At 46.7% G+C, this 13,202-nt stretch overlaps 1 protein-coding gene and 2 pseudogenes across 1 annotated transcript; all 3 read right to left on the reverse strand.

The window, feature by feature from the left end:
• Positions 1-4,523: 4,523 nt before the first annotated feature.
• Positions 4,524-5,984, reverse strand: LOC116892564 (annotated as a pseudogene).
• Positions 5,985-6,501: 517 nt separating this feature from the next.
• LOC116892565 (peptidyl-prolyl cis-trans isomerase FKBP1A-like) lies at positions 6,502-7,814 on the reverse strand. Its single transcript, XM_032894343.1, has one exon. The coding sequence runs from the start codon at positions 7,630-7,632 to the stop codon at positions 7,393-7,395; it is 240 nt and encodes a 79-aa protein (XP_032750234.1). The 5' UTR covers positions 7,633-7,814; the 3' UTR covers positions 6,502-7,392.
• Positions 7,815-8,309: 495 nt separating this feature from the next.
• Positions 8,310-8,832, reverse strand: LOC116892566 (annotated as a pseudogene).
• Positions 8,833-13,202: the final 4,370 nt, after the last annotated feature.

Genomic DNA, 13,202 nt, shown 5'->3' on the forward strand with positions numbered 1-13,202 from the left:
CTTCTGAGCTATGTTCTAGCTCTGAGGGTCCAGATGTGAGGATCTGTGGACACCAGCACATGTGATGTCTGCAGGGAACAGAGAGGGACACTCACTTGGAGAATGGGGAACTTCCCATGGAGTCCCTCTTTGGAGGAGGACTGAACAGTTTAATACAGTGTCCTATTTATTATTAACTGTCAACTTCACACAGCACAAAGTCACCTGGGAGATTAGTCTCATCTGCATAGCCGTCCTCATCAGGTCTGGCTGTGTGAATGTCTGTGAGGGAGTGTCTGAACTGATGCAGGAGGCACAGCCCACTGTGGGCAGCACCATCCCTAGGCAGATGGCCCTTGGTTGTCCAAGAGAGATGACCAAGCATGAGTCAGAGAAGGAGATAGCAAGCAGCACGTGTTCTGCCTTGAATTCCTCTCGTGCTGCACCATGACCCAGACCTGGACAGGAAATGTGTGCTCTGTTCTGTTCAACTGTATGGTATCTGTTGAGGGTGGTTTTTTTTTTTATCACAATGAAAGAAATCCAAAATGTCAGGTGTACAGGGAAGCACATTTGGAGCATCCATTTGAATCAATGTTCTGTTCCCTGCCCTAATAGAAGATCCCTGAAGTGTACTGTGGGCCAACGGAAGGAATGAGCCCCCAGAGATGGGCCAGTGAGTTCAGGTGCACCCCCTTTCCATTCCTGTCCTCTCCTTTGAGTCTGAGGAGAAATGTACCATGTCTTTCTTTTGACATTTTGTGAACTCGAGGCTCCTCCTAAGGGGTTCCAGCCACTGGATGCCCACTTCTTCCAACTTTAGACCAGGACCTCCCAGGAAGAATCAGGTACCCTGCCTAGACCCACCCTACACTAGATGGAAACAGGAGTTCTACAGAGCACAGTGGGCAGGATGACAGACCCTGCATCCACCTGTGCTGAAGGGATCCAGGGAAGGCCACACTTGACTTGTTGCTCTCCCCTGCTCTAGCCCTAGACATAAGATTGCAGGTCTCCCAGAGAACTCCAGGGGGCGATACCAGGATGCTCAGTCAACACTCAAACAATTGTTTCCTTGAGCCATGACCTTGCCTAGGAGACTGCTTTTCATTCCTAACCTGGAACTCCCTCCCTAGACTCTGTTCTGATTCTGTGTCTGAGAATACTCCACTCTGCGGGGAACATGAATGTCCCCTCCCTCCTGGCAGCTCCCATAGGGGAAGACAGGATTTCTAATGGGGAATCACCCAGACAAAGGGCATATATGACCCAGGATGGCCAGAGAGACCTTGGGCTCAGCCAACACACAGCACAGCCAACCCATAATGCTGGAAGGTTGCCTTGAAATAGTCTATAGGAAGAGGAGCCCACAGTCCTCTCCAGGACACAGAGGTCGACTCTTCCCCAACACCAGGAACCAGGAAGGAGGATGCTGAAGAGTACCAATGTGAAGCCTTCAACCCAGCCAGCTCAAAGACCAGTCTCCCAGTCAGCCTGGCCGTGAGGAATGAGTGACCCCTCCTCTCATGCTACAGAAGGCAGGGGCCTTTCTGTATTGAGCTGCGCACATCTACCCAACCCTGCCAGTTACAGATTTCCATTCATGCTCATGGACAACTGTCCTTCTCTCCCATCCCTCCCCACACCTGATTCTGAACCCCTCCATTATCTTCTACGTCCCCCTTTCCACCCAGTTCCCTTTCTCCTTCTTCTTCTCCCTCCAACTCTATTTCCCCCTTCTAAGTGAGATTCAAGCAACCACACTTGGACTTCCTTCTTGTTCAGCATCTTTGGGTCAGTGGATTGCAGTGCGTGTATCTTGTATTTCATGGCTAATATGCACTTATAAGTGGATGTCATGGATGCCACTTTGGGACTGGGCTACCTCACCAAGTTCTATCCATGTGCCTTCAAAATTAATGACGTCTGTCTCTTTAATAGTTGAGTAGCAGCCCAGGGTGTATATGAGCCACATTGCCTTCATCCATTCATTTTTCTTTTAAGTTACAAATGCTTCCTTTATTACATAAAGCCAGCGTTGCTACTAAGTTCAACTGACTGTGCGTCTCTAAGTGTTCGGTGTCATGCCTGTGATGTTAACAATCATTTCCAAGTGTTGCTGGGCAGTCCCCTGTGTCATCCATGGTACTGCTTCCGTCTCACACGCAGCTGGTAAACTGCTCTCGGGATTCGCACCCTACCAGGCCCCAGAGGAAACATTATCAGCACAGTCTGCTGTACCAGACGCAGCAGTTTTTGAAGAAGAAATTACAGATCGAAAGCGCCTTGGCTTATCAGTACACTGCCTTGTCATTTTTCGTTAATAAAATAGATCACAATCAAGCCCTAATTTGCAATGTAATTAGCTGTTACAAGACACAGAACATTCTCCTGAGGATAGATCATGATTTCTAAGACAGAAAGTCGCTCTTCGCCATTTCCCAGCCCAGCGAGCCTCTGTAACAGGTACAGGGCACTGACTGCATTCCAGCACCATGCTCTGGTGCTTTGCAAGATGAGCGTGAATTTTTTTTGACCAATAACATTATTTTTTATTCTTTCTTGTTTGCTCAGTGTTTATTTTCCTTCGGGTTGTGAGTCAAAAGTGTCACCAAGATAATTTGACGTAAAATGTCAACTCTGCCACCTCAAAAATTGCACAAGAAGTAAATTTCCCAAACAATATTATTCATCACCAGTCATCCCAAAAAACAGACTCATTAAAGAAAATGGAGAGTGTGAAGAAAAGGAGAAAGTTAGAGAAAACTGTTATTTATCCCCATTCTCTTGCTACCTACAGACCTTGGTCGACATGGTGCGTACGTTTGGTACAGAAATGCACAGGTCTGAAGTCTTAACCTGGGCAGGTTCTCTTAAGAGAGTATTAGCACTTAACTGCGGTCTGGCACCCTTTGCTGTACCTTCCAGCTGTGTTAAGTTACAGTCCTCATAGAAAAATCACTGACCCCGAAGCTGGATTAGGGATGTTGGCACACACATCTGATTTTGACTACAATGACCAGCCCAGCTCACTGACATTCTAATCTAATAACCGAAGATCTGGCTGATGGAGTCAGAAATGTTTTTGGCTGGAAGTGACCCTAACTCTTAAACAAGAGATGAAACAAATAGGAAATTATCTTCTTCCCTCAAAGAGCTGCTGTTAGCTCCACAGCTCACCAGGTTGGGGACTCTGAGGTCTCAAGATGCTAGCCAGAGTTTCAATTGGTACAAATGTAGCAGCACATGGGAGCTGTAAGAGCTCCTGGTGATTCTTTAAACCTTCAAATTTCTTCATGACCTAACCACTGATGGTGATTTGGGAATTTATATCCTTGACAATACCCAATAACGAATATTAGTATTTGGTCTCTGAGCAGGTCCAGGACTGAAATATGGACCCTGGATGGACATGGGAGGAGATAGGGGTGACTTAGAGATTTCCTATTTCTTCCACCCCACAGCAGGAGCTGTGGCTTACCCCCAGAGTCCATGGCTGTCTGCATGCTAATCTAGTACTCCAAGGACACTCTGCTCACTGCTTGTGGGGCGCAACTCAGTGCACAGATTAACTGTGGGGTCCCCCCAAACAGAAACTGCTAATGTTGGCGAGTTTCACAACCTAGTCTGGTGAAAACCCCGGGGTTGAACTCAACATTCTGCACTTAATTTCCCTACTGCTCTCTGAGCTTCCTCCCTCACTATGGCCCAAGATGCCCCAAAGACGTGTCTCATGTCCTCTCGAACACCACCCAGTCACACTCTGACCTGCTCCAGGCTCATCGTCTCTGACCTAACCTTTCTTCCTGTCAAGGATGTTCTCCTACACTACCCTATGACTTCCCTTATTTCATTCAGCTCTTTAAAATGTCATCCTGTTGGGAACATATTTCCTGATGACATTGCCCCAAGAAGCTACCGCCCCTCCCGTTCCTGCAAGCTCCTATCTCCTCCGTTTGCTTTTCTTCACAGCACTCATCTTTAACTGTCTATCCTATTATATGCAGATGTGTCTTGAACAAACAGGGTTATACCCCAACAAATCTGTCTTGAACTGTCTTATGTTGAAAATGCACAAATATACCTACTGAACACCCTAGCTTAGTGTAACCTACCTGAACTGTGCCCAGAACACTGACATTTTTCTACAGGTAGGCAAACTTACCTAATGCAAAGTCTACTTTACAACAAAGTGTCGACTAGTTCACGTAATTTACTGAACACCATACTGAAAGTAGAAAAACAAAACTGGATAGATGTGTGTTGTTCGGGACCACTGAAAGGTCAAAAAGTCTTAAAGTTGAAAAATTAGAAAGCAAATGCTACACCAAGGCATGGCTGTACTTTTGGTCTTTTTGCCACTATTGGGATGCAAGCCCATAGGGGTTTGAGGCCACGGCTGTATCCCTACTTCTCAGAACAGTTCCTGACAACATAGTTGGTGCCCCCCTTCCTGTCTACTGACTGCGTGCTTATGTGACACATCACAGCAGATGCTCAGCGAGTGCTTGTTGGGTGGACAAAACGAACACATTAATTGCACAATTGAGGAGCTGGTCCCCATTCCACTGGAGGCCTGAGTGCTCCCTAGTGCCTCCTTGTGGGAGACCTGGGAGTTGCCCTTCAACACAACCACAGGAATTTAATTTATGACACAAGACTGGAGTGAAGGAGGAGGGATCAGTAGGCAGCACAGGGTAGCAGAACCCTACTTTTGCTCTCGTCTCCAGACGATGACCATGCCACTGGCATCACTGGAGGCCAGCAGACTCTCGTCGCAGTTGAAGCTGACGTCAAGCACAGGCGCGCTGTGGCCCTGCAGTTTGTTGACAGTCCCCTGGCTGCCCGCTCCACATCAAAGAAGTGAACGCACATCTCTTCACTGCCTGTTACCACACAGGCCCCCTGGCGGAAAGACACGAGGGAGCAGAAGATACTGCGTACAGGGTGGGAACTCTGTTGGATGGGGAAGCTTCTCCTCAGCTGTAGCGCCCCTTCGTTGTCCACCACTCTGTACAGCAGCAGTTTGTTCAGGCAGGCATTGGTGAGCAACGAGGGATCCCGTGCTTCATGGCTGACCCAGGACCGGGCAGAGATGCTGGTTACAGGGTTACCCTCATGCACTAATAGTCGCTTGGCTTTGGTTAGCTTTCCTGTGGCCACGTCAAAGAGAAAGGAGAAGACACTGCCGCAGTCATCACCTGCCCAGAGCAGCCGGACAGGGCGAGGACACGTTCTGTTAGCTTGCTGGAGCCACCCTTCACTTTCTTGCCTGTGGAGATGTTCATGACGTGCACATTGTGCTTGGCATTCCCCACCACAGTGAGGTTGTTGTTGACCGACTGGAAGGTACAGCATAGCAATTCGGCGCCATCGGGGTCAGGGATCTCACGGATGCAGCGGCCGTCTTCGGAGGCCCAGGTGTGCATGATGGCATCGAGGGAGGTGGACACGAGGATGTCATTGGAGAGGGACCAGGTGAAGTCTGAAACGCCACGTGTGTGGCCCCGTAGCACGTGGAGCACAGTGGGTGGGGCAGGCACCAGCTGGCACAGGGAGATGCTGCAGTCCAGTGAGCATCAGGCCAGACGGTCCCGGTCGTCACTGGCGAAGCGCACCCTTGGGACTGCCTCATCCACGTGTTGGTCAAAAACATGGTACATGCCTGCAAAGGCATAGTTTTCACTCAGCGATGTGTCCCCGGCCATGGCCTCACTTGCTTCTGCCACCATGGTGGGTACCACACTGCCCGGAGGCCTGTCCTCACAGACTGCACGGTTCATTTGTGCCTGTAGCTAGTAGGAGCCTCTGCTGACAGAACGGCGATGTCCTCGAGCCCCCCGGGCTCTGGGATCGTCTTCAAAGTCCTCCATTCGATCAAGGGTAGTATGGCTGCTGCTGACAATACTGTTGCTATAGGCACGAGCACTGCCCAGCTCAGAGAGGGGCCCGTAGCGCTGGCCCAATAGCTGGCCCCGTAGCCTCAGGTACTGCCAACGCAGTGCTGGGGTGTGCCCAGCCTTGGCATTCTCCCGCAGCAGCTGGCTGCGCCGGCAGATATACTGGGTCCGAAACTGTGGAAACGTTGGTATATGGTAATCGTTGTACCCAAAGAAAGTCTCTTTGCGCATGTCCACTTCAAATAGCATTTTCCGATGAGCGTGAATTTTAGTCAGACTCGCGTCTGCAACAGTCTCATGACACATCTGATAGAATTTTTTTTTTTTTTTGAGAAAAGCCAGCATAAAGCACTTTTATTGCAATAATAAAACTTGAACCGCGGGAATAACAATCGAAATGTAAATAAGAAATACCCAAGTTAATAAGGATAAACAAAACAAAACAAAACAAAAAAACCTTGAACCGCATATGTAGTGCAGAGGCAGGGAACAAAAGCTTTCTCTCACCAACCACTACACAGGACAGCAGAGGGTGAGAAGGAACTGAAGGAGGAAAAGCCAGGAAGCTGGGATCAGCAGAGAGAGCCAAGCATCAAAACCTGGGAGATGTTGAAGCTGTGATGACCAGCATCATTTTCTTAGAGAACACTCTTGGATTTGTTGTGGTGGCTGGGAATCCACTGGGTGGTGAGTCTACAAACAGCACCTTCAGTTTAAACTCTCCACCGAAGTTCTTAGAATTTAGTAAGTGGAGCTTGATAGCTACAAGATTACAAAAGTCCAGAAAACCCATTAGAAAAACCATAGGATGAAAAAACAAATTAAGCCAGGTCACAAAGAAGGCTTCAGAGGTCCCTGCCGACCCAGGGACAGATATTGTAGTGTTCAACACAGCAGTGAAGGGACCTGCTTTAAAAGGCAGCCGGTTTTAGGGGGGAGGCCTGTCAGAAGCAAAGGCTCTCCCTTCCTTCCCACTTCAGTTTGGGTAGGGCTTTCGGTTTAACAGGACTTCCCTCACTGGAGAAAAATCCAGCCTGCAACAGCATCTCGAATCTGCTATGGCTTTGCAGCACAGTAGCAGAATGTCTTAATATATAATAGATAAAATTTTCATCCAAAAAATAAAAATAAAATAAAATAAAAATCCTTGCAAATCCCACCCCCAACACCAAATCCTATTCTAGAGTTAACCCATTGCTTGTGCTGTTAACACTTGATAATATACTTCACTGGAAACTTAGATCTCAAAGACAGAAACTGAGTCTTCACCCCAAAACAAAGTAGGTTTATGGCTTACAGTTTAGGTCAACACACATACAGAAGGGGGAAGAGGACATGGAGGTGTCCAAAGCAAAACTGAGTGACGGAACACATTCAGTCAGGTAGGTGTCTATACAAAGAGTGGTGGGACATCAGGAAAAGCTCCCCATGGATTCATGTGCACCCATCTGGAGGTACCAGATTTCTCCATGTGCAAATCCATGTGCAGAGCTAAGGGAGGAGGCCACTTCTGTCATCCCAGTTTTAGAAGCTCCACATCAAAAACAAGAGTAGCATGTGGTGGGATGATGCCTGGGTGCCCGGTGGCTCCACAGGCATAGTCTGGGGAGATTATCAGTTTGGCTATCTGGCCCACACTCATCTGGGCTACCCCTTCTTCCCAGCCTCGGATCACCTCCTGCTTGCCCAGTGTAAACTTAAAAGGCTTGTTTCTGTCCCGAGAGGAGTCAAATTTCTTCCCATCTTCAAGCATCCCCGTGTAGTGTACCAGGCAGGTCTGGCGGCGCTTAGGGAAGGTGCGCCCGTCTCCAGGAGAGATGGTCTCCACCTGCACTCCCTTGGAGGCGGCGTTTGAGGAGGAGCAGGACGCGGGTGGAGGTGAGACAGGCAGCGGGCAGCGTGGAGCTGAAGCGGACCTGGCGGCGGTTGAGAGGTTTGGCCCTGATAGAATTTTTAAGACTGCCTGGCTTAGTCTTATTGCTGTTAATGTAGATTGCATGTTGACACATTATAAAGAAAATTATATCTCCTTATTTTAAGTCAAGGAAAAATAGAGAATTTGGGTCAAAATGATACACAGATTACAATCACTTTTCTAAACAAAAGAAACAAAGTAACTGCTGAGGTTAGCAAAGATTAGTAGTTCTTCTCACTGTTTTGTGAACTGTGTTATTAAAAATTCTGAGCTTAACAATATCTTTACAAGTCACTTCGTGAAAATAGGCATTTGGCCAATAAGAATTTAATTCCACACCAATGAAACTTTAGAGGCTAGATTTATGTAGGGTAGTATTTGCAGACACCATAATATTTTTAGTTTACTCTAAAAGATGACAAGACAAATTCCCCTCAGTGAGATCCTGGCCTAATATATTTGCTTTCCTTATATAGTGAAAGGATAGTGTTAAATATGGAAGCTTTCAATTCGTGGCACTGACTGATGATCTACACAGGGGATCCTTCAAACGCTACAATTAAGGAGCCACCTGCTTTTCAGCAATACTAGTCTGATTGAGGTCTTCTGGCCCATTTGCTTGATACTCGTGCTTTATACCTGGAAATTTCTTCTTGATGGCGTCCTTCGAGCTTGCATAGATCATTTTACTTTTCAGAGGTGCTTGTTCTGGTGCCCACAAGAAGAACATGAGCTCTTCTTTTCTGGACTCCTTGGTTTCAAAGCTGGCATCATACAAAGCGTAGCGACAATCTTTTTCAGGAAGCATTCCCACAAAATGCTTGAAAGGATCAGTTATGGTAACGCCGACATCTCCAACTAAGATCTCTTTGCCTTCTTCAACGACTATGCACTTTTTGTCTGCACTGAGACAAAAAAAAAAAAATAAATGACAGCCTTCTTTCTTTTCTTGATTTCTTCAGGTGCGGAGCATTTCCAAACTTTCATGTCGTAGAAAATACGACATACTTCAATTGCAACTTGAACTCCTGAGGCCATGTTTGCAGCGACGGTCTTCGGGAGGAGAGCTAGGAATCTGGCGGAAAAGTCTGTGCACCTTCTTCCTCAAGATAGCAAAAGCAGGAGAGGAAGCAGCGCCTTTATCCATTCTTTGTAGCTGCTGGTGCCCTCCCGGCAGTGCTCAGCCCACTATTGATGCACAATGTAGCCCAAGGGGAAAATGTTCAATGTGTTCTTCATGGACAGAGAGTTTCAAGCCTATAGTGACATAAAGACGGGAACTGAGGTTGACAGCTGTCTTAGGGTTTTACTGCTGTGAACAGACACCATGACCTATGCAAGCCTTTTAAAGGACAACATTTAACTGTGGCTGGCTTACAGGTCAGAGGTTCAGTCCATTATTATCAAGGTGGGAGCATGACAGAGTCTAGGCAGGCATGGTGCAGGAGGAGCTATGTCTGAAGGATGCTAGCAGAATACCCATTTCCAGGCAGCTAGGGCTAGGAAATTAAAACCCACACCTACTGTCCCACACCTGCTCCATCAAGGCTACACCTCTAGTGTCACTCCCTGGCTCAAGCATATACAAACCATCAAATTCCACTCCCTGGCCACCATAGGCTTGTTCAAGCATATGAGTCTACGGGGGCCATACCTAAATGTAACATAATAAAAAGTACATTTAGCCCCACTTCCAAAGTCCCCATAGTCTATAGCAGTCTTAATGTTAAAAAGATCAAAGTTTAAATTTTCTTCTGAGATTCATCCAATCACTTAACTGCAATCCCCAAATGAAGACAGGAAACCAGCTGGGCAGTCTCCAACCTCTGCATCTCCATGTCTGATGTCAGAGTGATGTTCAGACCATAATTCCTTTTTCATCTTTGTTGACTGCAACAAACTTCTTTCTCCTGTGGGGCTTCCACTCCCTGTTAGCAGCTTTCCTCAGCAAATACGCCACAGCTGAGGCATCTTGAACACACTGGGGTCTACAAAGCAGCTTCAATGTTAGAACTTATTGTTTCAATTTCTGGGAGCCACACTTGATCTTCTCGGCTCCTCCAAAGGGCTGGCATCACTTCTGCAGCTCTGCCCTCTGTAGCACTCTGAACTGAGATCGATCCACTCCACTGCTGCTGTCTTTTTTTTTTTTTTTTTTTTTTTTGGTGATCACCTCATGGCACTGGCATCTCCAATACACTGGAGTCTTCCACTGCAAGTAGGCTTCACCAACAGCCTCTCATCGGCTCTCTTCATCGTATTAAGTCTCAAATCTTTTGCATGATCCTTCAGTCCTGGGCTGTGAACTACAATTGAGGATGCACCTTCACCAGTGGCCTTCCATGGCCTCTCACAGAGTCAAACCTCAGCTGCTCTTCATGACCCCTTCATGCTTTCAAAGTCAGTACCACCTGGGTGACTCTTACACATTACCATGTACAGCAGCCCCATGAGGTACAACCTTGGCTATCTCTGGAACACAGCTTCTTTGTGATCTCAGAAAACATTTCACAGAAGGTATCACCTCAGTGATGTTGGTCTCCACTCAATCACTCCTAATCTCTTAGCTCCAGCATCAATTGTCCCAGGGGTCCCTTCTATATTTCACACTAAATCCAGAGCCACATGGCTGAAGCTGCCATGTTCTGCTGTTTGCTGTGGCTGGAACATGGCCCCTCCTTTATTCTATTACCTGCTTTCTGTTTTCTGACTCCCTCTTTTCCTAAGCTTGGCCTTCCTCAAACAGGCTCCGTAGATTGACCTTGAACTCAGAGATCTGCATGACTCCCTCCTGTAATGCTGAGCTTAAAGATTTGTACCACCACATCTGCATTTAAGCTTTTCTTCACCTAGAACCTGCTTTTTCCTAGGCTGGACTTGCCCTCAGAGATCTGTTTGGCTTTGTATCCTCTGATTAAAGATGTGTATCACCATGCCTGGATCTAAACTAGGAGGATAGGACCTTGCCTCCAAAACCCTTAATCTGTTACCTCCTAGGACATAGGATTCAGTTCCATTTCACTTCCTGGTGCTCCTTTAGCACACAAAGTATATATTTCATATAATTCCTTTCTAAACTTTTTATGCTTGTTTAAATGTTCTTCATGAGACTTAACCAGAGAACAAAGTCTATGATGGGCATTTCTGGGCCTTCCTTTGTCAATGCAATTAATCTGAGTCTCTTCACCTTAGCCTCTGGTTGACTTTTCAGACAAGGGCAAAAAGTGACTACATTCTTCACCAAAATACCACATAAATAGTCTTTATACCACATAATGAAATTCTTCTCATCAGAAACTTCTTGGGCCATGTTAGCAGAGTTCAAATTACTCGCAGCAACGAAGTCTTCCACAAGCCTAGTAGGATGGCCATTATGCCCCACTTAAAGCAGTTCACTGCTTTCCAAATCCAAAGTCCTAAAATCTACATTCTTCCAAACAAAAGCATTGTCAGGCCTATCACATTATACCCCACTCCTGGTACCAACTTCTATCTTAGGGTTTTACTGTGGTAAACAGACACTGTGACCAATGTCAATCTTATGCAGGACAACATTTTATTCTGTCTGTGTTACACATGAAAGATTCAATCCATTATCATCCAGGCAGGAGCATGTCAGAATCCAGGCAGACGTGGTACAGGAGGAGCTAAGCTTTCTACATCTTCATCTGACGTCTAGTAGCAGAATACACAATTCCAGGCTGCTAGAACTATAGTATTAAAGCTCACACCCACAGTGACACACCTACTCCAGCAAGGCCACACCTCCAATAGTGCTCTTCCCTGGTCAGAGCATATATAAACATCACAACAGCCATGGACCTGCACAGTTTGTAATAGCCTCTAATCAAAGCTTGCTCAGGTCTGTACACAGTAACTGAGGCACAGTTCACGCCAATGAATCCGTGCTCTTACAGAGAACACTATCCAGATGGAGACAGGACATTTTGAGCCTTCAGATCTGAAATGCAGATGTTGAACCTGAACAAACATATGTGTGCCACCACATAAACAGTCAATGGTTTTGTGTGACCTCTGTGTGCTACGTAGGTTTGTTTTATTTTTGCACAGACTGGCCTACTTCCTGTAGTAGTATTAATATTATTAATAAACTGGGTGCAGAGGTAATACCCATCTCAGTTTTTATGCTCCTGAGTGGAAGCCTCACACACACAGCTGTTATATTTTAATATGCCTTAAGCAGCACAGGCTGCTGGGCAGCTCCCCATCCTCGATGCTGCTAGACTCAGTTTCCCACGGGTAGCTCTGAGTTACTACTTGCTAATTTCTGTGTTCCATCTTGGCTGCTCTTGACCCAACTGAGCAGCCCTCTGTGCTCTGTTCTTCCTCTGGTTCTTCCTCCTTCTTGCTTCCTCTGGTATGGTGGCTCTCTCTCCTTCTTCTGGTCCAGAGCCCTGGAAACCTAAAACCCTGCCTCTCTCTTCTCCACAGATATTGCCTGATGGCACCTTTATTTACCAATGAGAATTGGCTGAGGGCAGGTTCCCAGAAGCTACTTCCGGGTCCTCTTGTGCAAACAGTTTTGGGTGACCCAGTTAACATTAGAAAACAAGCAGCTACTAACTGTCCAAATTTTGTGCCTCTTTGGAGTTTTAGAATTTATCGGACGACATAGCCCATGTAGACAAACTGAATTATCAAAATGGTTTACCCTATTGAAGGCAGGATTTGTGTGTGTGTTTATGTCTGTCTCTGTGTGTGTGTGTGTGTGTGTGTGTGTGTGTGTGTGTGTGAGTGAGAGAGAGAGAGATAGAGATAGAGAGAGAGATAGATAGAGAGAGATAGAGAGAGACAGAGAAAGGGAGAAAGAGTGTGTTCAAACATGTCTTTCTGTGTACACACATGTCTCTGTGTGTGCATATGTCTGTGTATGATTGTGTATATGTGTCTCTGTGTGTGTGCATATGTGTCTCTGTGTGTGTGCATATGTGTTTCCATGTGTAATGCAGTCATAGAATCAGAATGAGCCCAGATTGTGTGACTCTCACCATAAACACATCCTGAGAAAGATCCCTGGGCCTGAGATTCTGGCTGCAGCAACAGTGGGATCTTTCCAGAAGGGGGACAACCAGGAAGTCCTGGCTCTGTATCAGCGTCCCAGAACACCGAGTGTAGGTGACCTGCGGGAATCATGTGCAGTCCTGTGATTGACCTGTCAGATCTATCAGAGCAGAATGACTCATTAGCTGTCTGAATGTCCTAGCTCATGGGACCAGACAGTGCACTGGCATGAGAGCCTCAGGTAGGCTAGGTCATAGGACATTTCCTGAGTCTCAGCATGGAGAACACAGCTGTACATATGCTAAGCCCATCAGGCAACTATTCTGATGGCTTAGGAGGCTTTACAGGGAGGTGAGTGTCCCCATGAGAGGGACAGAGGAAAGAGG

The sequence above is a fragment of the Rattus rattus genome, chromosome 2, assembly GCF_011064425.1.
Source record: "Rattus rattus isolate New Zealand chromosome 2, Rrattus_CSIRO_v1, whole genome shotgun sequence".
NCBI lineage: Eukaryota > Metazoa > Chordata > Mammalia > Rodentia > Muridae > Rattus > Rattus rattus.

Excerpts from the sequence above, each read along its gene's own strand:
- LOC116892565 (XM_032894343.1), bottom strand. The coding sequence starts at position 7,632 with ATGCTTGAAGATGGGAAGAAATTTGACTCCTCTCGGGACAGAAACAAG.